We start from the raw sequence: 27965 nt of genomic DNA, 5'->3' as shown, positions 1-27965 counted from the left end.
TTATCACCCAGATGCCCACACCCTCATTCCTCCCTTTGATTGCACTGCGATCACTGAAAGAGAAGGCTAGTCCAAACGAATGCCCTTCAAGGTGGTCCAGCCATCAACATCCTGTAGAGCGGCACCACCATCTTCGCAGCTCATCTGGTCATATTTATCATCACCATCGACACGTGTGGGTGAGCTATTGGATCGCAAAAGGAGCATCTTCCGGGGCAAATCTATATCACTAAGGGACCTCATAAGCCGAGCAATTAAATACCTAACACTACCAATACTGACAAACAGACATAGCTAAATTGATAAGCCAATTGTACCATCAGCCCGATCTGCAGTTTCCCCAACTGGACCCTTCAGTCATTCTGTCAAGGAATACCTGGATCTCTTCTTGTATCTTAGTAATATTGCCAGTGAGATTGGGAATGCCCATAGTGCATTTATCTTGGACAATGGTGCAGACCTCACCCTCCTGGGTGAGTATATACTCGAAGGCACACCGATTCTGCACAGAGTAAAGACACAGGTCTGATAATCCCAGTTTACTCTGTTCCAGAGCCTCTTTAGTCTTATTTCCTCAAATGGTCAGGCCGCAAAAGAGGGAATTGTGGTTCTGTTGACTTGACACCCCTGCCGATCCTTCCAACCCCAGGGTACTCTGGATTCCCCAGCCTATCGGGTGTCCTGTATTGTCACCCAGTCCCTTGGGATCCTTCCAGGTGGAGCAAGGTTGGCTGAGACCGACCGCTGCATCCCCCTCAGATGGAGGTTCCATCGACTTGTCCACTGGCCAGGACAAGGTACTGTTGTGGGGACAAGGGCTCCGATAGTGACCTTATGAGGGACATCTTTGCCATCCAGGACAAGGAAATTGGTAGCTTTACCTTAGCTGATGAAATAATAGTCTGGTTTGGTGTATATTAGGGAGACTTTGTCAAAATCGATTACTCAAATGTTACAGCAGGGAGTCTGGACAGGTCTACAAGAGTAAAGGGTCAACGTTTTGCAAAAGGAGTTGCTTGAGCGCTGTAAAAAATGGGCCAAGTGACTCGAGCACTCGCACTGTATGGGAGACAATGGTCCTCAGAATGCTGTTCCCATTGGGTTCTCCCTTAGCTCTATTGCACATGGTCTTGGTGACACTATCAGGTTCTGAAAAGAGAAAAGGTCTATAAATGCACAAGGGAAGGGTTCCGTTCCAGGTCCATGTGCCGCATAAGGTCTGCCGTACCCCAGCCAGTGTTACACCAGCTGTTTGTATACACAGACCGGAGATATTGGAAAGTGATATTTCTCTTCGCAGGGTCGGCTGTAGGAAGTCTGACAAATAGAATGGAATCTGGGACTGGGGACAGGGCAAGTAAGTCATCTCCCGATAGAGAGGAGTAACATACTACTGCCTCTGGATAAGTTGTTTGTGGATCGAGGAGTTTCCCCTATCAGGCTTCCCTTTTCTAGAGTCGGCACGACCTGCAAAAAGGGATGGTGTTCCTGGGCGTCCTTAAAATATTTACCATAATAACGCGGTTGAGCATTGTTATCCTCACTAGACTTGCGTCTGCAGGTAAAATAAAAAAAACATGGTAACTCCCACTGATTTCTACTGTCCAGATGGACCAGCTGGTCTTTCTGATGTAAGAGTCCATTGCAATAATCAATCTTCATCACGTTCCACACGTCAAAGGCGTCTGGTCCGGTGCACTGGACAACATCTCCTCAGCATGGGTGGTGGATAATCTCTGATCATTCCTGGTCGCATCCATACTTAGTGGCTTTCCCCATCAGGATGTTGTACGTGATCAGAAAGGTGAGGAGATAAGCGATCCCTCACAAGTCCCTCCTCTTAGTTCAAGTATCTGTCATAAGATTAACATTAGAACAACAGCAAGATTCAAAAACCCAACTGGACAGGGTCCACTCCTTTTGTTGGGATTCCAGGATTCTCTCCTCCTCTTCCCCCCTTTTGATTGGTGCGGTCAATCAATTTACAATGGTGCAGTTGGACCCAAGCAGAGCGCCCAATGACTGTGACTGCCATAGGGGTGGGAAGTAAAACCTGGAAGGGGCCATCTCAGCAAGGTTGGAGACCTTTGCCAGTTCAGGTCTTGACAAGCACCAACGAACCAGGTTCTACCCGTGACGAGGCTGAAAGGGAGGGAACATCGCTGTAGGCCGCACGCTCCTTGGAGTGAAAGGCACGCATAACACTCGTTAGAGCAAGAACATAACCACTCATTGCTTCGGTCATGTGGTGGAAGTGGACTGAGAAGGGAGCCGAATCGTTCCAAGGGGTACGGAGGGGGTGATCAGAGAGACTCTCAGCTGGAGACAGTCGTGTCTTGCTCGCAGACATGGATCGCATCTGGAATAAGGCCACAGGGATTAGCATAACCAGGAGAGGCCAGACTCTCCCATCAATTTGGCAAGTTTAGTCTTGAGTCTGGTTAAAACATTGAATAAGGCCGGCCGCCTGAGGATGATAAGCACCATGCAGTTGCCGACAAATACAAAGCTGGGAACAGAGTTCTCCGTTAATATTACCTACAAAGTGTGGTCCATTGTCCGAGCTAATGCACGCAGGTACACTGAAGCAGGGAATTATTTCCTTAAACAAAATCTTCACTACAGTCTCAGCAGTAGCGTTAGGAGGAGGGTAGGCTTCAATCCACTTAGAAAAGACAACAATAAGCAAAACATATTTATAGCAACTCAACTGATTTCTCCAACTCAATGAAGTCCAGTTGAAATGTCTCCAAGGGACCCTCCAGCAAGGGAGTTCTCGTAGAGATACTTGAACAAAGAGGTGGGGGATCGCTTACCCACTGACCTGTTTAATCACATACAACATCCTGATCGGGAAAGCCACTGACTGAGTATCGATGCGATCTGGAACGATCTGAGATTATCCTGATGTTATCTGGTGCACCAGACCAGAGGCTTTCAACGTGGAGTCGCTTGAGTGATGGCGTGAGCTGCCAGAGGAAGTGGTGGGTGCTGGTACGATGATTGGCCAGGACAAGGTTGTGGGAACAAGGGCTCCGATAATGACCTTATGAGGGACATCTTTGCCATCCAGGACAAGGAAATTGGTAGTTTTACCTTAGCTGAAGAAATAATAGTCTGGTTTGGTGTATATTAGGGAGAGTTTGTCAAAATCGGTTACTGAAATGTTACAGCAGGGGGTCTGGTCAGGTCTGCAGGAGTAAAGCGTTGATGTTTTGCAAGAGGAGTTGCTTGAGCGCTGTAAAAAATGGGCCAAGTGACTCGAGCACTCGCACTGTATAGGAGACAATGGTCCTCAGAATGATGTTCCCATTGGGCTCTCCCTTAGCTCTATTGTACATGGTCTTGGTGACAGTATCAGATTCTGAAAAGAGAAAAGGCCTATAAATGCACAAGGGAAGGGTTCCGTTCCAGGTCCATGTGCAGCATAAGGCCTGCTGTACCCCATCCAGTGTTTCACCAGCTGTTCGTATACACAGACCGGAGGTATTGGAAAGTGATATTTCTCTTCGTAGGGTCGGCAGTAGAAATTCTGATGAATAGATTGGAATCGGGGACTGGGGACGGGGCAAGTAAGTCATGTCCTGATAGAGAGGAATAACATACTACTGCCTCTGGGGTGAAGAGCGTTCTGTGGGCCTGTATAAATAAGTTGTTTGTGGATTGAGGAGTTTCCCCTACTAGGATGTTGCCAGGACTGGAAGGTTTTGAGTAATAAGGAGGGGCTGGGACTTTATTCACTGGAGCACAGGAGGTTGGGAGGTGACATTATTGAGATTGATAAAATCATGAGGAGTGGAGGTAAGGTGAATAGCAAAGGGCTCTTCCTTAGCGTAGGGTAGCTCAAGACTAGGGGGCATATTTCTTTAAAGTGACAGGAGAGAGATTTAAAAGGAACCCGAGGGGCAACGTTTTGACAGAGGACGGTTTACACGTGGAATGAACTTGCTGAGGATGTGGACAATGCAGGTACGTTTACAAAGTCTAAACGACATTTGGATGGGTACATGAATAGAAAGGTTTAGAGGGATATGGGCCAAACGCAGGTAAGTGGGACTAGTTTAGTTTGGGAACCCTGGACGCCATGGATGAGTTGGACCGAAGGGTCTATTTTTGTGCTGTCTACCTCTCTGAACCAGAAGTGATCTTACTGAAACCAGAAGAATTCTGAAAGGGGCTTGACAGGATTGATGCAGATAAAATGCTCCTTTGTGGTGGAAGTCATAGAATCCCAACAATGTGGAAACAGGCCATTCAGCCTATCTATTCCACACTGGCCCTCTGAAGAGCATCCCACACATACCCACCCCCTTACTCCGTATTTCCCATGGCCAATCCACCCTAAGTTTCACATCCCTGGTCACGATGGGTAATTTAGCACAGCATATCCACCCTAACCTCTACACCCTAATCTGTAAATTACCTTCTCAAAAATGTAATTTAAATGTAGAGTTTTTCTCGAAGAAAAATGGTAGTCTGACTCAACATTCGGGCGCAGACAGAATTCACACTCATTGTTAGAAAAGCTCTGCATTTGAATGACATTCTTGAGAAGGTAACAAAAAACAAGTTCTGGGATTAACAAACCAAAGAGCAGAAACCTATTCTAAAAGATGAAGGATTTAATCTAAAATTGTTTGATGTGTCACACTTCCATGACGCTCGACTCCTTTGGATATAAATTGTGATTATGATCTCATTCTCCACAACTACCTGATGAAGGAGCGGCGCTCCAAAAGCTAGTGCTTCCAAACAAACCTGCTGGATTATAACCTGGTGTTGTGTGATTTTTAACTTTGTCCGTGGGAAACACATGAGTTGTAGGACTGCGAACAGTTCTTATTTTGTGATCTATTCCAAGTGCAATTTCTCCTCTGTGCAGGCACGGGTGAACAGTTTGGCTTTTGTGCTTTGTGCGAGATCAGGCTAGCAGCTTTTAAATCCTTATGTGAAGCAACAGAAGTAAACTGTCAATCAGCAATTGTATTCCGAGAGTGGTACTTCCAGCTCTGGTAATCCTGTTGCATCAACAGAGAGAGGGTGAGGATGTCACATCTCAAGAGCAGACAGAAAAGTTATTTCGCTTGTTGAGTCGGTTCCTCACTCAGATGAGACCGGATACTGCTTTTAATGGATCATAATTAAATGCTACAATGGAACACCTTAAATTCAAGGAATTTTGAAAGGGCAAACGAACAGTAACTTTGAACAGAGATGTTCTCCATTTCTAACCTTGGTTGAGCCATGTGAAGCCTTTTTACTGATAGCTCCACAATCATGTTCCTGCTGGATTTTTTTCAAGACAAAATTTCTGGTGGGAGAAATTCTGCAAGCTGGGAAGGCGGGGAAATGAGAAAAAAAGCTGTTAAAAGCTGTTAAAAGAACTGTGGGCCCACGAGCTCTCGTGGGAGCAGTGCATTTGCCAAAAACATTTCGGAGGAATTCTGTGTAACTGTTGGACTGAAAATAGTTTCCCCACTGAAGGTTAAACAGGTATTGAGAACGTTGCGCATTATAGAGTGTTCCTGAGGACCGGAGGAGGATTGAATTTGCCAACGTGAACCACACTTTGCAGAGAGAGGAATTTTCTCCAGATGGAATAGGTTGATGGAAGTCAACAATTGTCAGATTATTTCATGAAAATAACAGCTGGTATGGGGATCCCAGAAGAGGGGCGTCTGTGATGAGCACACAGAAACAAACCCTTCAGTCCAGGCCAACCAGATATCCTAAATTAATCTAGTGACCCATTTGCCAATATTAGGCCCATATCCCTCTGAATTCTTCCTATTCATGTCCCCATCCAGATGCATTTTTTCCTTCGGAGAATACTTGGGTGAGAGCCAAGATATGCAATATCTCAATGTATAATAATGAAGCAGCTCATTTATTCTGAAATCATTTCAATTAGTTGCCAAATAATAGCTGCATAACTGTTGTCAATATTGATACCCAGGAAAGCTATTTTGTGTAATATATTTCCTTTGTAAAGATCTTATCCAAATTATAAAATGAATGTATTTTCATATGAAATAAAATTTGCAGTGTTTTATTAAATGGTTGAAAGTAACTTTTGCACTTAATTGCTCCGTTTGGGATTAAACATTGTGACTTAGATAAAAGTGATCTTTCATAATTTATGGTGAGTCTATTAACAAACGAATGTTGCCATTTGCTCTCAAGTTTGCTCAGATTCAATTTGAAATTCTTGAATGAGTTGAATAAGGGGTAAAAAGTAAATATTTATTGCCCTTTTCTGAAATTCTCTGCACTGCCATTGTATTTGGTTCAACAAAATATGTATCTCTCTTCATAACTTTGATATCACCACAAATCCTAGGAACCCCATCCAGAACAAACATATAAATACAAAGGAGGAGACAACAGCTTCGCTTCACTTGGAGGTCACCACTGATGATGTTACCTAGCCAGGTAATGAAACGTCTAGATATCAAACCTACAGCTCAGCGAGCAAACCTGCACCCTAAACATTCTACTTTGCTGAAAGACTGCACAATCTGCAGGCAGTCAGTACATGTAATATATTGTCAATTCCACTTTGAAAATAGATAATGGGCCCATTTCTTTTTAGATGTGAACATAAGTGGTGTAGTAAGTAAGTTTGCTGATGACACCAAAATTGGAGGTGTAGTCGACAGCGAAGGAGGTTACTTCAGATTACAATGGGATCTTGATCAGATGGGCCAATGGACTGAGAAGTGCCAAATGGAGTTTAATTTAGATAAATGTGAGGTGCTGCATTTTGGGAAAGCAAATCTTAGCAGGACTTATACACTTAATGGTAAGGTCCTAGAGGGTGTTGCTGAACAAAGAGACCTTGGAGTGCAAGTTCATAGCTCCTTGAAAGTGGAGTCGCAGGTTGATAGGATAGTGAAGATGGTGTTTTGTATGCTTTCCTTTATTTGGTCAGAATATTGAGTACAGGAGTTGGGAGGTCATATTACTGCTGTACAGTTGGAATATTGCGTGCAATTCTGGTTTCCTTTCTATCAGAAAGAATTTGTGAAACTTAAGGGTTCAGAAAAGATTTACAAGGATGTTGCCAAGACTGGAAGATTTGAGCTATAGGGAGAGACAGAACAGGCTGGGGCTGTTTTCCCTGGAGCGTCAGAGGCTGAGGGGTGACCTTATAGAAGTTTATGAAATCATGAGGGGCATGGATAGGATAGATAGACAAAGTCTTTTCCCTGAAGTGGGAGAGTCCAGAAATAGAGGGCATAGGTTTACAGTGAGAGGGGAAAGATAGGAAAGAGCCTTAAGAGGCAACCTTTTCATTTAGAGGGTGGTACGTGTATGGAATGAGCTGCCAGAGGAAGTGGTGGAGACTGGTACAATTACAACACTTAAAAAGCAACTGGAGGGATATGGGCCCCGTGCTGGCAGGCAGGATGAGATTGGGTTGGGATATCATGCACAGGGATGTGCAGGTTAGGTGCATTAGTCACGGGTAAATGTTGAGCAATAGGGGCAGGGGAATTGCGTGGGTGGGTTACCCTTCGGAGGATCGGTGTGTAGTCTTTGGGCCGAGTGGCCTGCTCCCACACTGTTTGGAGTCTCTGAAGGGGAAGGGATTTTTGTAAACTGTGCAAGGCAATGCAGGCGTAGTGCGGGGGCCTGCTGTTGGCCTTGCTCCACCCCTTGCTCCTCCCTCTGTTGTTGAGCTGTCTAACAAACATCTACTCTTTCTCTGCCTTTTTGCTGGGGGCAACTGAAGCTGTAACAATGTTGGGACGCAATAAAGGTTACCTGAACATTCTGTCAGACTCAGACTCTCATTGAAAGCTTAGAGCTCCAAGCGGTTTTTGTTTTAAAGCTGCTCATTTCTTGCAGCCCCCTGCATTAAGTTTCCAATGTTGTATATCAGATGGAGCAGTGACTGAGTAGCTGGTTTCGTTAGAAGTTTACATTTTTCGGGAGTGCAGGCACTGCATTGTTTCAGCGGCAGTTTACTGGCAGCACTGGGAAGTGTGGGCTGTGTTCATTAGAAAGGAGGTGGAGGTGCTGCTGTTGGACGAGGTGGGACAAGGTTTAAAAATCACAACACCGGGTTATAGTGCAACAGGTTTATTTGGAAGCACTAGCTTTCGGAGCGCTGCTCCTTCATCGGGTAGCTATGGAGCAGGACCATAAGTTCAGGTACATACTTTGAAAGTTGAATCACTGGTTGGAAGGGTGCTTCAGAAGGCATTCAGCACACTTACCTTATTTGTTCACACCATTGAATAAAGGAATTGGGACATAATTTAGAAGTTGTACAGGATGTTGGTGAAGCCACTTGTAAAGTACTGAGAACGCTTCTGGTGGCCCTGTAATAGGAAGAATACTATTACAGAGGGTTCAGTAAAGATTCACCAGGATATTACCAAGACTGGAGGGTTTGAGTTATAAGGAGAGGTTGAGAATCTCTTCACTGGAGCACAGGAGGTTGAGGGGTGACCTCATTGAGATTGATATAATCATGAGAGTTCTAGGTGACATGAACATCAAAAATAGCGAGGAGCCTGCGCGGTGATGTCAAGTGACTGGGGGGGGGTAGAAATTGTGGCAGTTGGACATTTTAAATCCATCAGGAACAGCATCTCCATACAGCATATTGTGCATGTCAGGTGAGATGCCAGAAGACGAGAGGTTGGCTAACATGGTACCACTGTTTAAGAAGAGTGGTAAGGACATGTCAGGGAACTTTAGACCAGTGAGCCTGACGTCAGTGGTGGGCACATTGTTGGAGGGAATCCTGAGAGAGAGGATGTACATGTATTTGAAAAGACAAGGACAGATTAGGGATAGTCAACATGGTTTTGTGTGGGAAATCATGTCTCACAAACTTGATTGAGTTTTTTGAGGAAGTCACAAAGAGGATTGAGGAAGGCAGAGCAGTAATGTGATGTATATGGACTTCAGTAAGGCGTTTGACAAGGTTCCCCGTGGGAAACTGATTCGCAAGGTGAGATCTCAAGGAATACAGAGGGAACTAGCCATTTGGATACAGAACTGGCTCAAAGGTAGAAGACAGAGGGTGGTGGTGGAGGGTTGTTTTTCAGACTGGAGACCTGCGACCAGTGGAGTACCACAAGGATCGGTGCTCGGTCCTCTACTTTTTGTCACTTATATAAATGATTTGGATGCGAGCATAAGAGGTACAGTTCGAGGGAGAGGAATGCAACAATTAAGAGGCATTCGAATGGGGATATGAATAGGAAAGGTTTGGAGGGATGTGGGCCAGGTGTTGAGGAGCGGGACTGGATTGGGTTGGGATATCTGGTCGGCATGGACGGATTGGACCGAAGGGTCTGTTTCCATGCTGTACACTTCTGACTCTATGCTGGTTCAGCAAAAGTCCCGCATGCTCTGTCTGCAGAAACAGTGCAAACCCTTCTTCAAATGGACCAATGAGAAGCCAGACAAGGAGCCTGGGCCTCCTGCCAATCAGAGCTCCCCAATTGTCTGAATGCGGAAGATGGACCATCAGGTTCTGAAGCTGATGCTGCTGCTCCTCTCCAAATGAACATTGAGCTTCACCTCAGACTGCAACTTCCTTCCTCTCTCTGCCATCTGTGAGTACGGCACTATCTTTACCATTTCATTTTTTCATTCTGGGGTTAAATTGTTGACTTGCAGCAACTGAAAAGAAAGTGAGTGAAGGGACAGAGTCGGGAAATGTTGGTCCAGGTTAGTGTCTCAATTGGCAAACGCACGGCAAATGCAGTCCCACAGTGTGAAGTGATAGCCTCAGTTATGAAAAAATAACTGCTGAAAGGAGGTACGTTGTTTAAATGGTGACATATTGGGATGTGGACAAAGTGAGGACTGCAGATGCGAGTCGAAAAGTATGGCACTGGAAAAGCACACGAGGTCAGGCAGCATCCGGGGAGCAGGAGAATCAACGTTTCAGGCACGAGCCCTTCCTCAGGAATGAGGTGTGGATGGAGAAAGTGGCCTCAGCGTCCTTCCACACCAGTTGTCAGACGGATGCAGCAAGCAATCAGCAAGGCAAGAGGAATATTAACAAGAGGAATTGATTTCAGAAGTAGGGATGCCTTCCTGCAGTTAGGGGGTCATTGAATATATTCAAGGCTGAGTTCATCTGATTTTAGAACAACCATGAAGTGGATGTTTATGGGGGAAGGCAAGTAAAATGGTTTCAAGACCAGTACAGAACAGTTACAGAGTCATACAGCACAGAAACAGACCCTTCAGCCCAACTAGTCCATGCTGACTATATTCACAAACTGAACTAGTCCCACCTGCCTGTGTTTGCCCCATATCCCCCTGAACCTTTCCTATTCATGTACTTATCCAAATGTCTTTTAAACGTTGTTACTCAACCTGCATCCACAATTTCCTCTGGACATTCATTCCACACAAACCACTGTTTAAAAAAAAGATGCTCCTCATGTGTTTTTTAAATCTTTCTCCTCTCACCTTAATTTGCTCTCTAATCTTGAAACGACACACGCCGTTCAACTTATCTTTGCCCCTCATGGTTTTGTAAACCTCAATAAAGAGAACAAAGAACCTTACAGCACAGGAACAGGCCCTTCAGCCCTCCAAGGCTACGCTGATCGAGATACTCTATCTAAGCCTTGCCGCCTATTTTCTAAGGATCTGTATCCCTCTGCTCCTTGCCCATTCATGTCTCTGTCTAGATACATTCGAAATGACGCTCTGGATCCCACCCCTACTGCCTCCGCTGGCGATGAATTCGAGGCACCCACCATCCTCTGTGTACAGAACTTTCCATGTCTATCTCCCTCAAACCTTTGCCCCTCACTGTGAACTCGTGACCCTGAGTAATCAAGTCTTCCCGTCTGGGAAAATAACTGCTGAAAGGAGGTGCGTTGTTTAAATGGTGATATATTGGCACGTGAAGAAAGTCAGAACTTCAGATCCTGGAGATGAGAGTCAAAACGTGTGGCACTGGAAAAGCACAGGAGGTCAGACAGCATCCGAGGAGCAGGAGAAGCGACGTTTCAGGCACGAGCAAATCACTCTCTTTCAAAATGTTGCCCCTCCGGTTCCTTTTAAATCTCTCACCTTACATTAAAAAAAATGCCCGCCTAGTTGAGTTCCCCTGCGCTGGATTGTTCTATGTTCTAAACTTAGTGCAGGAGGCTGAACGAAATGAGCAGCTTTAAAACAAAAACCTCTTAGAGCTCAAAGCTTTCAATGAGAGTCTGAGTCCGGCGGTAAGTTCAGGTAACCTTTATTGCAACTAAACTTGGTTCCAGCTTCAGATCCCCCCAGCAAAAAGGCAGAGAAAAAGCAGTTGCCTTTTGAACAGCTCAAGTGTGCACACACCACACTTGCCCTCCTCCTCACCCCCCCACACCACACTTGCCCTCCTCCTCACCCCCCCCACACCACACTTGCCCTCCTCCTCACCCCCCCCACACCACACTTGCCCTCCTCCTCACCCCCCCCACACCACACTTGCCCTCCTCCTCACCCCCCCCACACCACACTTGCCCTCCTCCTCACCCCCCCCACACCACACTTGCCCTCCTCCTCACCCCCCCCACACCACACTTGCCCTCCTCCTCACCCCCCCCACACCACACTTGCCCTCCTCCTCACCCCCCCCACACCACACTTGCCCTCCTCCTCACCCCCCCCACACCACACTTGCCCTCCTCCTCACCCCCCCCACACCACACTTGCCCTCCTCCTCACCCCCCCCACACCACACTTGCCCTCCTCCTCACCCCCCCCACACCACACTTGCCCTCCTCCTCACCCCCCCCACACCACACTTGCCCTCCTCCTCACCCCCCCCACACCACACTTGCCCTCCTCCTCACCCCCCCCACACCACACTTGCCCTCCTCCTCACCCCCCCCCACACCACACTTGCCCTCCTCCTCACCCCCCCCACACCACACTTGCCCTCCTCCTCACCCCCCCCACACCACACTTGCCCTCCTCCTCACACCCCCACACCACACTTGCCCTCCTCCTCACCCCCCCCCACACCACACTTGCCCTCCTCCTCACCCCCCCCACACCACACTTGCCCTCCTCCTCACCCCCCCCACACCACACTTGCCCTCCTCCTCACCCCCCCCACACCACACTTGCCCTCCTCCTCACCCCCCCCACACCACACTTGCCCTCCTCCTCACCCCCCCCACACCACACTTGCCCACCCTGTTTTTACTATTGGGTAAAAACAATAACTGCAGATGCTGGAAACCAGAGTTTGGATTATTAGTGCTGGAAGAGCACATCAGTTCAGGCAGCATCTGAGGATCAGTAAAATCGATGTTTCGGGCAAAAGCCCTTCATCAGGAATAAAGGCAGAGAGCCTGAAGGGTGGAGAGACAAGTGAGAGGAGGGTGGGGGTGGGGGAGAGAAAGTAGCATAAAGTACAATAGGTGAGTGGGGGAAGAGGATGAAGGTGATAGGTCAAGGAGGAGGGTGGAGTGGATAGGTGGAAAAGATGATAGGCAGGTAGGACAAGTCATGGGGACAGTGCTGAGCTGGAGGTTTGGAACTAGGGTGAGGTGGGGGAAGGGGAACTGAGGAAACTGTTGAGTCCACATTGATGCCCTGGGGTTGAAGTGTTCCGACGCAAATAATGAGGCATCTAGTGGCAAGGGAGGGGCAGTGAAGGAGGCCCAGGACCTCCATGTCCTCAGCAGAGTGGGAGGGGGAGTTGAAATGTTGGGCCACGGGGCGGTTTGGTTGATTGGTGCGGGTGTCCCGGAGATGTTCCCGAAAGCGCTCTGCTAGGAGGCGCCCAGTCTCCCCGATGTAGAGGAGACCGCATCGGGAGCAACAGATACAATAAAATGATATGGTGGATGTGCAGGTAAAACTTTGATGGATGTGGAAGGCTCCTTTAGGGCCTTGGATGGAGGTGAGGGAAGTGGTGTGGGCGCAGGTTTTGCAATTCCTGCGGTGGCAGAGGAAGGTGCCAGGATGGGAGAGTGGGTTGTAGGGGGGGGGGGGCGTGGACCTGACCAGGTAGATACTGAGGGAACGATCTTTGCGGAAGGCAGAAAGGGCTGGGGAGGGAAATATATCCCTGGTGGTGGGGTCTTTTTGGATGCGGCGAAAATGTCGGCAGATGATTTGGTTTATGCGAAGGTTGGTAGGGTGGAAGGTGAGCACCAGGGGCGTTCTGTCCTTGTTGCGGTTGGAGGGGTTGGGTCTGAGGGCGGAGGTGCGGGATGTGGACGAGATGCATTGGAGGGCATCTTTAACCACGTGGGAAGGGAAATTGCGGTCTCTAAAGAAGGGGGGGCATCTGGTGTGTTCTGTGGTGGAACTGGTCCTCCTGGGAGCAGATACGGCAGAGGCGGAGGAATTGGGAATACGGGATGGCATTTTTGCAAGAGGTAGGGTGGAAAGAGGTGTAATCCAGGTAGCTGTGGGAGTCGGTGGGTTTGTAAAAACTGTCGGTGTCAAGTCGGTTGTCACTAATGGAGATGGAAAGGTCCAGGTAAATTTAAGGTCAGGGTGGAATGTGTTGGTGAAGTTGATGAATTGCTCAACCTCCTCGCGGGAGCACGAGGTGGCACCAATGCAGTCATCAATGTAATGGAGGAAGAGGTGGGGAGTGGTGCCAGTGTAATTACGGAACATCAATTCTCTACGTAGCCAACAAAGAGACAGGCATACCTGTGGCCCATACGTTGCCCATGGCTACCCCTTTGGTCTGGAGGAAGTGGGAGGATTCGAAGAAGAAATTGTTAAGGGTGAGGACCAGTTCAGCCAAACGAATGAGAATGAGTGTCGGTGGAAGGGTACTGTTGGGGACGTTGGGAGAGGAAAAAATGGAGGGCTTGGAGGCCCTGGTCGTGGCGAATGGAGATGTAGAGGGATTGGATATCCATGGTGAGGAGGAGGTGTTAGGAGCCGGGGAAACGGAAGTCTTGGAGGAGTTGGAGGGCATGGGTGGTGTCTCGAACGTATGTGGGGAGTTCCTGGACTAGGGGGGTTAGGACAGTGTCGAGGTAGGTAGAAATGAGTTCAGTGGGGCAGGAGCATGCTGAGACAATGGGTCGGCCAGGCTTGTGGATCTTGGGAAGGAGGTAGAACCGGGCAGTGCGGGTTCCCGGACTATGAGGTTGGTAGCTGTGGGTGGGAGATCTCCTGAGGTGATGTGGTTCTGTATGGTCTGGGAGATGATGGGTTGGTTATGGGGGTTGGGGTCATGGTCAAGGGGGCAGTCGGAAGAGGTGTCATCGAGTTGGCGTTTGGCTTCAGCGGTGTAGAGGTCAGTGCGCGAGACTACCACTGCGCCCCCTTTATCTGCTGGCTTAATGGTGAGGTGGGGATTGGAGCTGAAAATGTGTTGCTGGAAAAGCGCAGCAGGTCAGGCAGCATCCAGGGAACAGGAGAATCGACGTTTCGGGCATAAGCCCTTCTTCAGGATTGGAGCAGAGGGATTGGAGGGCTGCGAGTTGTGAGGGTGAGAGGTTGGAGTGGGGGATGGGGGTAGACAGTTGAGGTGGTTAATGTCCCGGCGGCAGTTGGAAATGAAGAGGTCGAGAGCAGGTAATAGGCCAGCGCGGGGTGTCCACGTGGATGCAGTGCGTTGGAGGTGGGTGAAGGGGTCCTCGGAAGGTGGGCGCGAGTCCAGATTGTGAAAGTAAGCTCGGAGGCAGAGGCGGCGGAAGTGTTACTGGTTCTGTTTCCAAAGTCGAATTTACAAACTATTACATGTATTGATTGCCTGCAGATTTTTCCTTAAAAAAATGCACATAGAATGTATTTGCAAATATACTTGTGCTTTACAAAGTTAGTAATAAATAATTTGCTGACCGCAGGGTTATGAGAGGTGAAACCCTATTTGATAAGCCCTGGACCCACACTGAGGTCCGTGGCATGCTTCAAGATGCCCTCTATCTGTTTGAGTGCCCAACATTAGTTTTAATTGGCGAGTAGAAATCTGAAGTATAATTGCTCACTTCAGGATGTCCAGATTTGAATGAATTTGGCATACAGGACACATTGGGCAACTATTAAAGAGTCTGTTGTATTTCCCTGGGTTATGGACTCATGCAGAAACACAAACAATTTGTGTCCGATTTTCAAATGGAACAGCTGAGAGGTATTTAGAGTTTGCACACTTGGTTAAGCAGCAATGTGTCACAGCCAGGATTTATGAGGCTCAACTCCCTAACTTGGGTTGTTCTGGAATGTGAGCGCCTCATTAGCCTTGGAAGGAAGGAAGAAATAAAGAAAAGCTGACAAACAGATATGAAGCAAGTTAGAAAATGTTACAGAGAGACACACACAGGCAGAAGTTTGCAGGAAAGTTAACACTTCATAATCTGGTTTCAATGCACATTAGCCTGGGTATGGTACTGATATCACAGGGGCCTCAAATAGGGTACTCCCTCAATACGCAAACCAAAACATGGGTGCCCCCTGCTGGACTGGTTTGTGTTCATTCTTTGCTGCTGCCTATTTCAGTTGATGATGTCCATTATTGTGGCACCCAGATTTTCGGAAAGCAGCTAGGAAAAGATCTGAAGCGTGTTTAATTTGTAAACAAACAAGGTGCATACTCGAAGAGGGATGCCCTGTGTTTGTTAACCACTTCCTTGTCTGGTCAGCTTTTGTACTGGTTTACAACTTGCGTATATGGAATCACCTCGCTTACATTGTCATGAATATTGTCTAATATGAGGAGATGTATTTAGTAGATGAATCAAAACCATCTCAATGACTGAAACAGCTGACACTGCATTGTTGGACAAATGGGAAATATTTGCATCAGTTAATGAAAACTCTTCAAAGTTTACAGTCACGGGTACGTCAAGCTGAAGTATCAGGACCGGGGCATATTGGAGCCTGCTTCCTCGGGCAGAGAATTCCGCAGATACACTACTCTCTGGGAAAACCAGCAGCCCTCACTTCCTCCTCCTCATCTCTGTCCTAAACCTACTCTCCCAAAGCTTGGGGCCTAGTCTCAGCCACCAGCAGAAATGACTGGATAGGGTAGGGCTTCATCCTCTCAGTGCAATGAATTCCCACTTTCCACCAAAATCCCGGATGTACTCACTTAGTTGCTTGCTGTCTCACAAATGAAAGATTTCGTTCTAACGTCTTCCGGCCCAGTAGGGCAAAACATCTTTGAAAGCTGCTCTGAAAGCCCTGTCTTCACAACCACACTTCTGCTTTCACCGAAGACAGTAAGAGTCATACACCACAGAAACAGATCCTTCCACCCAATTCGTCAATGCCAACCATATATCCAAAATCAATTTGCCATATGCCAGCATGTGGCCCATATTCCTCAAAACCTTTCCTCTTCATGTACCCATCCAGATGCTTCTTAATTGTTGTAATTGTACCAGCCTCCACCACTTCCTGTCAGCTCGTTCCATAAACGTAAAACCCTCTGAGAAAAAGTGGCCCCTCGGGTCCCTTTTCAATCTTTGCCCTCTGAGCTCAAACCTCTGCCTTCTAATTTTGCACTCCCCTACCTGGAGGAAAAGACCTTGGCTATTTACCCCTATCCATGCCACTTATAAACTTCTATAAAATTCCCGACACAAAGGGAAAACAGCCCCAGCCTATTCAGACTCTCGCTCAAACCCTCCAACTCTGACACCAGCCTTATAAACCTTTTCCAAAACATTTCAAGTTTCACAACATCCTTCCATAGGATGGAGATCAGAATTACACACAATATTCCAAAAGTGGCCTAACCAATGACCTGTACAGCCGCAATATGTCCTCCCAACTCCTTCACTCAATGCTCTGACCAATAGAGGAAAGCATACCAAACATCATCTTCACTATCCTGTCTACCTGCGACTCCACTCACAAGGAACTATGAACGTGCACTCCAAGGTCTCTTTCTTCTGCAACACTCCCCCTGTCTAAGTCCTGCCTGCATTGCTTGACCAAAATGCAACACATCACATTTCTCCAAGTTCAACTCCATCTGCCCCTCCGTAGCTTATCAGCTCATCCAATCAATTCTAATTTATCGTGAACTTTCTTTCCTCTCTTATTCCTTAGAAACTGAAGATCTCCATCCCACACACCCTCCCTCCATTTCCAATTTGCTGAACCTAATCCCTGCTGTACCTCATCCTGAAGGGTCTGGTTCATGCTGATTAACAGGGCCATACTCAGGGGAGATCTAATTGAAACACATAATACTGAAAAGCCTGGACAGAGTGGATGTTGGGAAGATGTTCCCCTCGATAGGAGAAACTAAGACCCGAGGGCACAGCTTTAGAGTAAAGGGAAGACTTTTTAGAATGGAGATAAGGAGAAACTTCTTCAGCCAGAGAGTGGCAAATCTATGGAATTCATTGGCACAGAAGACTGCAGAGGCCAGGTCACTGAGGATATTTAGACTGAGATAGCTAGGTTCTTGAGTATTGAAGGGATCAAAGGTGACAGGGAGAAAGCAGAATGGCGCTCAGAAACTGATCAGCCATGATTGAATGGTATGAGCAGACCTGATGGGCTGAATAGCCTACTTTCTACTCCTTTGCCTTATCGTCTCTTGCTGTCCAGGTCACAGAATTGGGAGGAGGAGTCGGCCATTTGGTCTTTTAATCCTGCACCAGCAGTGAACAGATCACAAATGCATATGGACCTCCCTACATTGAGATGCAGAGGCTGGAACTTTTCTCACTGGAGCAGAGGTTAAGAGGTGTCCTTAGAGAGGATTAAAAAATCATGAGGGACTGTGCAAATGGCAGGTGAGAGACAATGGCAGGTATCATTTCAAGATTAGGAAGCAAATGTCTAAAGTGAGAGTAGAACGAGTCTAAAGACACGAGGAGCACGTGTTTTTTTAAAGAAAGAGTGTGGTTGTTTGTGGAATGAATGTCTAGAGGAAGTGGTGGATGCAAGTACAGATACAATGTTTAAAATACATTTTGATAAGTACGTGAATAGGAAAGGTTCGGAGGGATATGGGCCAAACACAGGCAGATGGGATTAGTTTGTGAATATAGTCAGCATGGATTCGTTGACCTGAAGGGTGTGTTTCTATGCTGTATGACTGTCACTGTTCTGTACTAGCCTTAAAACTATTTTCTTGCCTTCCCCAATAACCATCCACTTCTCTGTTGTTCAAAAATGATATGAACTCAGCCTTGAATATATTCAATGACCCCCTAACTGCAGGAAGACATCCCCACTTCTGAACTCAATTCCTCTTGCTCATACACCACTTGCCTTGCTGAATGCTTGTTGCACCTGTCTGACAACTGGCAGCGACTGGTGTAGGAGGATGCTGAGGCCCCTTTGTCCATCCACACATCATTCCTGATGAAGGGCTCTTACCCGAAATGTCAACTATCCTACTCCTTGGATGCTGTCTGACCTGCTGTGCTTTTCCAGCGCCACACATTTTGACTCTGATCTCCAGCATTGCAGTCCTCACTTTCTACACTTCCCAATATATCACCATTTAAACAATACATCTCATTTCTGCTTTGTTTTTTCCACAGCAAAGACTATAACTTCACCCTGTGGTACTGCACTTGCCAGGTGTTTGAGGCGCAGACCTGGACCAGCTTTTCCGGAGTCTGTCCTCTTTCTGGATTCACTCCCTTTCTTCTCAGTTGCTGCAATTCAACAATTGGATCCCAGCATGAAAATAAAAGAAATAGAAAAGGCAGTGAGAGAAGAGTGTGCTGTTGGACAGAGGAAGGAAATTACAGTCTTGGATGAATCTCAATCTTCATTCAGAGAGAGAGGAGCAGCAACAGCTTCAGAAGCTCATGGGTCAAGATTAGAGTGGTGCTGGAAAAGCACAACAGGTCAGACAGCATCCGAGGAGCAGGGGAACGGCAAAAGAAATTCATGCACCATTTTTACAGACAGATAGAAGTATGTGCAGTTTTTTGCAGACACCGGCGAACATGCGCAGCGCTTGCTGAACCGAGGGGCACGTGCAGTAGGCTTTGTAGATATGCTCGTGTAACTGACAGATTCAACTGGCCAAATGTCAATAGGAGGAAAAAAAGGGTAGAGCCACAATTTTGTTTCACCTTCCCACCTCTGGCTCTACATAACCGCGCATGTTCCTCGCTTTTCTCCTTACCCTCACCCCTTGTGATTTTTCAAATCTCAATAAGGTCATCCCTCAACCTCCTCCATTCCAGTGAAAAAGTCCCAGCCTCTCCCGATAACTCAAACCCTCCAGTCCTGGCAACGTCCAAGTAAATCTTTACCGAACCCCCTCTAATAATATTCTTCCTATTACAGGGTGACCAGAACTGTACTCAGTACTCTGAACAAAATGGCCTCACCAACACCCTGTATAACCTCAACATAGAACAAAGAAAATTTACAACCCAGGAACAGGCCCTTCAGCCCTTCAAGCCGAAGACGATCCAAATCCCCTGTCTAAACCTATCGCGCAATTCCTGAATCTGTATCCCTCTGCTCTCCCCCTACTCATGCATCTGTACAGATGCACCTTTTCTTTTTATAGATATTTTTATTGAAAATTTAACATTTTTACAAGTTTACAAATTAAAAAAAGACAAGTACAAACATTAATATACAATTAAATTTTAAATAAATAGTCAAAACCTGTCAAACAAAAAGAGATACAGAGAAGAAAAAGAAAAAACTCATCTAGCTACTAATCTAACCTATAACTAAGGTAAAAACAATAACTGCAGATGCTGGAAACCAGATCTAACCTATAACTAACCAGAGTGTATGATCAAATATCTTACATTATTCAAAAGAAAACAGGATAACATAGTAATTAAGTAGTGAAGTACACACTCGTAATGAGTTAACATCAAGTTGTAATAAAACCCGTATTCATGTGGGATTCCTCTCCCAAGGGGCCCCGGACCAGCCAGAACTGTTACCTCAACTAGATGAAAGCCCTCAAAAGAATGGCCGAAATATCTATATCCATGTAATTCAAAGAGGGCTGCCATATTTTATAGAATAATTCAGTTTTTTGGTGCACCATATTTGTAAGGAAGTCAAGGGGAACACATTCCATGATTAATCTGTGCCAATTCTGAAGTCCTAGAGGGCCCTCAGCCACCCAGTTTACTGAGATATTTTTCCTTTCATAGAAGGAGAGAATGGAAAATAATGTCCTCCCGTGCACATCCAGAGAAGGTAAGCTTGAGAAGCCCAGAAGAGGAGATACTGGATCTACTGTAATTTCCATTCCCAAGATTTCTGTCAGGGCGTTTACTATTTCGGTCCAGTATTTGTGGATCTTATGGCATGTCCATAAGCGGTGTCTAAGAATGCCCACCTCTTTTACATTTGGGACACATTGGAGATACTCCTACCCTAAATGTTGCCAATCTTTCCGGTGCCATATGGGCCCTATGAAGTATTTTTAACTGAATGGCCCGAGTTCTGTTACAAATGGAGATTTTTTTTGGCATTTTCCCAGATGTCATTCCACATTTCTGTAGAAATTTCCAGCCCCAAATCCCGATCCCATGTTCTAAGCAGACGATCCATATCTTCCGATACTTCATCACGTATTAAATGATAAAGAGTGCTGACCGAGGGTACGCCCACTGGCCACAACACTCTTCATTCTCTACCTGATTTATAGAGACCATTTAATAGCGTAGTCGTCTTCTGTATGTAGTATCGTATTTAGAAGTATCAAAAGAGGTCTCCATTAGGTAATCCAAATTTCTGATGCAGCTGTTCAAAAGACATCAGGACCCCCCCTTCTCAAACAGATCCCCTAAACAGGAGATACCCCTGGATCTCCAGGATTTGAATGTGGCATCCGTAAGCCCCGGTTGAAAACCCCATGCCCCCACTATAGGAGTATAGGGGGATGTTTTATGTGAATTACCCTCGTTTTGCCGCATGAAATTCCAAGCTTTAATTGTGTTTAGTATTATAGGGTTTCTACAGTGGTCCGTAATGATTTTCATCTAATCTAAAAATAAGAGGTTAATAAGAGAGCACTGTACTCGAGAAGCCTTGATGTCCATCCAGATTGATTGCGGGTCAGACGTGACCCAATCGGCTATGTAGCTTAACAAGGAACTTAACTGATACTTCCTAAAGTCTGGAAAATCCAGCCCTCCCCCATTGCCTGTGGAAGCTGTAGCTTCCTTAACTTAATGAGGGGCCGTCTAGGATTCCAGATGAACAAACCCAGCCAACCATACAATTTGCACAGTGCCAGCCTCAGCAGCATCACCGCAAGCATTCTCATAGGGTATAAGAGATGGGGAAAGACATTCATTTTAATTAGGGCTATTCTACCTAGCCAGGAAATTGAAAGGTCTCCCCAGCGTGAAGGTCCTGCCTTACCCTTTCCAATAGATGCATAAAATTGGCCTTGTATAGCTGGCCAAATACTGGGGTGATAAAAATGCCTAAGTATAAGAAACCCTCCAGAGACCACCGAAAGGGGAAGTGGGATCCGTCCAATAAGTGGGACATACTAGTGAGGCATGGCCTCCGATTTTGAAAAATTAATTTTGTAGCCTGAAAGTGCACTAAATGTATTAATAACTTGGATTAAGTGAGGCATGGACATCAGAGGATTACTAAGAAAAAGGAGATCATCATCTGCATATAGGGTAATTTTATGTTTACCTGTACCAACCCTCGGGGCCGTTATATTAGAGTCAGCCCGTATCGCTTCCGCCAGTGGCTCAATTATTAACGTGAATAGCAACGGTGAGAGAGGACATCCCTGACGGCAGCCCCTACCCACACTGAAGCTACCTGAGCCTAATCCATTGGTGATCACAACTGCTTTGGGATCATTATACAGTGTTGAGACCCATTTGGCAAATAAGTTTCCAACACCAAACCTTTCTAATGTATAGAACAGGTATGACCATTCAACCCTGTTAAATGCCTTCTCCGCGTCCAATGAGACGACTATTCCTGGTATTTTTTCCTGATGACAGACTTGATTCACATTCAAGACCCTTCTAATATCATTAAATGATCGACGGCCCTTAATAAACCAAGTCTGCTCCTCTTTTATGATATATGGCAGTCTCCAGCCTCAATGCTAATGTTTTAGAGAGAATGTTAAAATCTACAGTTAGCAAGGATATTGGTCTGTGTGATGCACAATCTTCTGGATCTTTTCCTTTTTTGAGAATAAGGGAGATATTCACCTCATTCAGTGAAGGCAGGAGGCAGCCCTGACTATTTCTGTAGTTGTACATGTTCATAAGTGGGCCACCTAATACTCCTGCGAACTCTTTGTAAAATTCAACCTGAAAGCCCTCTGGGCCAGGTGCCTTACCGCTCTGAAGTTGCCTGATTGCTAACCCTCACTTATATCTATACCTCTCTCATACACACGCTCTCTCTCAGACATACACATACAGCACCCTCTCAACACACACACCCTCTCGCAAGCTCATTCTCCATCACAATCACACTTTATCAAGCATGCACACACGCAAATACACACTCACTGATGCACAGTCTTATACACAAACTCACATACAAACACTTTCCTGATGAAAGGCTTGTCCCCAAAACGTTGATTTTCCTGCTCCTTGGATGCTGTCTGACTTGCTGCAACACCAAATTCTTGATCCTAAACTTATTACCCTTTAGTTCTGGGCTCCCCCATCCAAAGGAAAATACCATGTTTATTTACCCTATCCATGTCCCTCATGACGATATAAAAGTGTATAAGGTCACTCCTCAGACTCTGGCACGCTACGGAAAACAGTCCCAGCCTATCCTTATATCTCTCCTCACCCGGGTAACCATGACACACACCTGAGGTCGTAAAGTCTGCTCCCTTCCTGGATTCAATCCAGTTGCTACAAGTGAGCCTGCTCCACGATCATTAAGATCATGGCTGACCTGTCCATCGTCTCATCTCCTCCTCCTCCCTGCAGTCACGAGGAACTCCTTCATTCCCTTCCCAGGCAAAAACCCACCCAACTGTGTCTTGAATATACTGAATGAAGCTGCCTCTATTGCTTCCTTGGCCAGAGTATTCCATAGATTTTGATGGAAGCCCTTTTGCCCAAAACATCGATTTTCCTGCTCCTCGGATGCTTCCTGACTTGCGGTGCTTTTCCAGTATCACTCTAATCATGACTGTTCCATAGATTCACAACCTTCGGGGAAAAGCAGTTCCTCCGCATCTCTGTCTGAAAGCTACCCCCTCTAACCTTGAGGCCTAGTCTCACCCACCAGCAGAAATGACCGGACAGGGTAGTGCAATGACATTGGGAAGATGTTTCCATTGGTAGGAGAGACTAGGACCAGAAGGCACAGCTTTAAGAATAAAGGGAAGACCATGAGGAACAGAGATAAGTGATGTCGCCTTTCCTGCCAACAGCGAGGAGCATGGACACCAGCGGGCATGCGTGCTGTTGTTCACACCGAGGAGCAGACACCATATGCTCTGTAGCGATGCTGGTGTTATTGACAGAATTTAAGTGTTCAAATGCCAAGGGGAGAAATAAAGGGTAGAGCCACAGTTGTCTTTCCTCATTTTATAGCTTTCGCATTTTGTCTGGCTGCTCAACTATTTTTATTAATGTCTTTTCGTCAGTGTAGGGTTGAGGTTCACAACAAGAGGGCATAGGTTATAGGGTGAGAGCAGAACGATATTAAAGGTATCTAAGTCGCAACTTTTCCATGCAGAGGGTGGTGCATATGGAATGAACTGCCAGAGGAAGTAGTGGAAGCCGGTATAATTACAGCACATAAAACACATCTGGATGGATATATGAATAGGAAGGGATTAGTGGGATATGAGCCAAGTGTTGGCAAATGGGACTAGATCAATTTAGGATATCTGGTTGGCATGGACAGGTTGGATTTGTCTGTTTCCATGCTGCACATCTGTGTGACTCTCAATAATAAAGTCTACATTTCCAAATAACAAACTATATCCATGTTAACAAGGCTTAGTGCACAACATGCTTTACTAACCATTCTCAACAGGTCCGGCCCCTTCAATGACTGAGGAACATATACATGCTGGCGTATAATCTCCTTCACTAGTATTTACACACTGCCATCAGCAATGGCAAACAGCATAAGGATTAAACCAAACAGTGAGGTGCAAACAGCACAAGGATTAAACCAAACAGTGAGGGGGTAAACAGCACAAGGATTAAACCAAACAGTGAGGGGTAAACAGCACAAGGATTAAACAAACAGTGAGGGGTAAACAGCACAAGGATTAAACAAACAGTGAGGGGTAAACAGCACAAGGATTAAACACACAGTGAGGGGCAAACAGCACAAGGATTAAACACAGTGAGGTGCAAACAGCACAAGGATTAAACACAGTGAGGTGCAAACAGCACAAGGATTAAACACAGTGAGGTGCAAACAGCACAAGGATTAAACACAGTGAGGTGCAAACAGCACAAGGATTAAACACACAGTGAGGGGCAAACAGCACAAGGATTAAAACACACAGTGAGGGGCAAACAGCACAAGGATTAAAACACACAGTGAGGGGCAAACAGCACAAGGATTAAAACACACAGTGAGGGGCAAACAGCACAAGGATTAAAACACACAGTGAGGGGCAAACAGCACAAGGATTAAAACACACAGTGAGGGGCAAACAGCACAAGGATTAAAACACACAGTGAGGGGCAAACAGCACAAGGATTAAAACACACAGTGAGGGGCAAACAGCACAAGGATTAAAACACACAGTGAGGGGCAAACAGCACAAGGATTAAAACACACAGTGAGGGGCAAACAGCACAAGGATTAAAACACACAGTGAGGGGCAAACAGCACAAGGATTAAAACACACAGTGAGGGGCAAACAGCACAAGGATTAAAACACACAGTGAGGGGCAAACAGCACAAGGATTAAAACACACAGTGAGGGGCAAACAGCACAAGGATTAAAACACACAGTGAGGGGCAAACAGCACAAGGATTAAACACACAGTGAGGGGGAAACAGCACAAGGATTAAACACACAGTGAGGGGGAAACAGCACAAGGATTAAACACACAGTGAGGGGCAAACAGCACAAGGATTAAAACACACAGTGAGGGGCAAACAGCACAAGGATTAAACACACAGTGAGGGGACAAACAGCACAAGGATTAAACACACAGTGAGGGGCAAACAGCACAAGCGCCAGTAAAAGCCGATGGAAAGTGAGTGTAAAATGTCACTATGACAGGACAGGCCCCACATTCCTTCCCCTCCGTCCCCCCCACAACCTGCCTCACCTTTCACGTCCCGGGCCCAGTACCTTCCAGGTGGCCCCATAGTTGACACAGGGGCCGCCCCACGACCAGTAGAACTCCACCACCCCGGCGGCCGACGAGTTCCCAAGCAGGCCCTTAACCCCATCCGCCTCCAGAATGCTCACCGGCTCCTGGCTGCTGTACAGCCGGCCGGTGTGGCCGTGACACAGCAGCTGCGCCAGGAAGGCGGCGGCGGCCAGTGACGGGTGTCTGCCCCGGGCCGCGCGGCGCCATTTTCCTAACGGCCGCCCTCCCGCCGCTTCCTCGCTCGAGCGACTTCTCCTCCCAACCGCCTTCGCCCCCGCGAGACGTCTGCACGGGGGGTGGGCGGGGCGGGGCCGGGGAGCCGCACCGTCACCAAGCAACAGCCACCTCGCGCTACAACTGCTCATTCACAAAAACAAACTCTCCTGTCTCGCTCTGCAGCTGCAGGGGGGACACTGCCACGTTTCCAGGAGCCCTGTCTACATTGGGAAAGCTCACGGCTCAATTTAAACAGATATTCCCACATCTAACGGAACGGCGTCATATCGAAAGGGGGCAATCTGCATTTTAAAGGGACGTGGACATTTTAACGGGTATTGCTGCAAATAAAGAGATTTAAATGGACAAGATTACATTTCAAAGGGATGTGGGCACATTCAAAGGGATATCTTCATATGTAAAGTGACGCAGTTATATCTAAATGAACCTACATTTCGAAGAGACGTTGCCCTATTTATAAGTAGAGACAGTAGGTGTGAATTCTGTCTGTGTCCCAATGTTGAGTCAGACTGACATTTTACTTAGAAAAGCTCGGCATTTAAATTACATTCTTGAGAAGGTAATTTGTAGATTCGGGTTGGCCGTGCTAAGTTACCCATAGTGACCAGGGATGTACAGGTTTGGCTGGATTGGCCATGGGAAATACGGAGTAAGGTTGGGTACGGGTGGGATACTGTTCAGAGGGCCAGAGTGAAATAGATGGGCTGAATGGCCTGCTTCCTCATTGTCAGAATTCTATGACCCTCCCCACAAAGGAGCATTTTATCTGCATCTATCATGTCAAGCCCCTTTCAGAATTCTACTGGTTTCAATAGTGGTATACAGCACAGAAACAGACCCTTCGGTCCAATTCATCCATGCCGACCAGGATTCCCAAACTCAACCAGTCCCACTTGCCTACATTTGGCCCCTTTTCCCTCTCAACCTTTCTATTCATATACCCATCCGAATGCTGTTTCAATGTTGTCACTGTACCTGCATCTACCACATCCTCAGTAACTTCATTCCACGTGCAAATCACCCTCTTTCAAAATGTTGCCCCTCCGGTTCCTTTTAAATCTCTCTCCTTACATTTTAAAAAAATGTCCCCCCCAGGTTTTGAGTTCCCCTGCACTAAGCAAGAGCCCTTTGCTATTCAGCTTACCTCCACTCCTCATGATTTTATCAATCTCAATGAGGTCACACCCCCCAACCTCCTGTGCTCCAGTGAATAAAGTCCCAGCCTCTCCTTATAACTCAAACCCTTCCAGTCCTTACAATATTCTAGTAAGTCTTTACCAAACCCTCTCTGATTGTAATTGGAAGAATACTGGGCCATCAGAACTGTACTCAGTACTCTGAAAGTGGCCTCACCAACATCCTGTACAACCTCAACATGATGTCCCAACCCCTCTACTTCATGGTGTGAACAATGAATGCTATGCTGCTAATTGCCTTCTTAACCACCCTGTCTACCTGTGATGCAACTTCCAAAGAACTATGTACCTGAACACCACTCCCCCCCGCCCCATGTCTGTCTGTTCTATAACATGACCCAGGGCCCTACCATTATCTGTACAAGTCCTGCCCTTCCTTGTTTTAGCAAAATGCAACCCCTTGCTTGTATTAATACCTCTCTCACACATGCTCCCCTTCAGACACACAAACACACGTTTCCCCCCCCAATACTCTCTCAGGCTTATATTCCATCACGCTCACTTTACCAAGCATGTACACACTCTCACACACAAACTCACATGCACGCGCACACAATTCTTTGGGGTGAATTTGTATTGGCAGAATTATATTTGCAGATACATTCAATTTTGCTCAAAAAGCACACAATTTCCAGGCAGTCAATCTATGTAATATTTTATGAATTCCTCCTTGGAAATAGAACCAGTCTGATCCAAGATTGGGGTATGACAGACTCGAACCTCACACCTTTAATGCATTGTCTGAGCTGTCAGCCTTTTTAAAAATAAAACCTTAAGTCATCTCAAGAACGTAACTGAAAAGATGTTCTGGGATTTACATATTAATGAACCAAAGCCTGCAATCCATTCTCAACGATGGGAGACTGAACAGCAATCTAGGTTTGTTCAGTATATCCTATCAGTTGCATGACACTGTGAGCTTTTGCTATCAATTCTGTGTCTTTTGATCTGGCTCCACAGCTACCCGGTGAAGGAGCAGCGCTCCGAAAGCTAGTGCTTCCAAATAAACCTGTTGGACTATAACCTGGTGTTGTGCGATTTTTAACTTCAGCCAGGCCAGTCCACCACTGGCTCCTCCACATCGTTTCCACTGAACACAGCCCACACCTCCCGATGCTGCCAGTAAACGTTACAATGCTGATGAAATGATGCACTCTGCACTCCTGAAAAACTTACAATTTCTCATGATACTGGCTCCTCATTCACTGCTCTTTCTGATAGACAACATTGGAAGCTTAGTGCAGGAGGCTGAAAGAACTGATCAGCTTTAAAACAAAACCTCTTGGAGCTCAAAGCTTTCAATGAGAGTCTGAGCCCGGCGGTAAGTTCAGGTAAC

At 46.5% G+C, this 27965-nt stretch overlaps 2 protein-coding genes across 3 annotated transcripts in view; one reads left to right on the top strand and one right to left on the bottom strand.

Annotated features, from left to right (window-relative positions):
• Window positions 1-27965, top strand: part of LOC148145018 (uncharacterized) — a 268501-nt gene that overhangs the window by 183393 nt on the left and 57143 nt on the right. The gene's annotated exons all lie outside the window — the stretch shown is intronic.
• LOC148145019 (uncharacterized) lies at window positions 94-27831 on the bottom strand. The gene is made up of 3 exons (XM_087975456.1): window positions 27806-27831; window positions 25152-25553; window positions 94-2179 (listed from the first exon to the last, which is right to left on the bottom strand). Exons 1-3 carry the CDS (start codon window positions 27829-27831, stop codon window positions 2128-2130), a joined length of 480 nt encoding a protein of 159 aa, XP_087831582.1. The 3' UTR covers window positions 94-2127.

This window comes from Chiloscyllium plagiosum, unplaced genomic scaffold (assembly GCF_037043375.1).
Source record: "Chiloscyllium plagiosum isolate Xiang-an unplaced genomic scaffold, Cpla_swu_hap1 HiC_scaffold_27, whole genome shotgun sequence".
Lineage (NCBI taxonomy): Eukaryota > Metazoa > Chordata > Chondrichthyes > Orectolobiformes > Hemiscylliidae > Chiloscyllium > Chiloscyllium plagiosum.
Note: the sequence above shows the minus strand (reverse complement) of the source record. Positions and strands in the feature narration are given on the sequence as shown.

Excerpts from the sequence above, each read along its gene's own strand:
- LOC148145019 (XM_087975456.1), bottom strand. The coding sequence starts at position 27,831 with ATGAGGAGCCAGTATCATGAGAAATT. Across the intron at positions 25,554-27,805 it reads AGCCAGTATCATGAGAAATT|TTGTAGCGCGAGGTGGCTGT; the intron begins GTAAGTTTTTCA and ends GTGAATGAGCAG. Across the intron at positions 2,180-25,151 it reads CTGGGCCCGGGACGTGAAAG|GAGCGTGCGGCCTACAGCGA; the intron begins GTGAGGCAGGTT and ends TTTCACTCCAAG.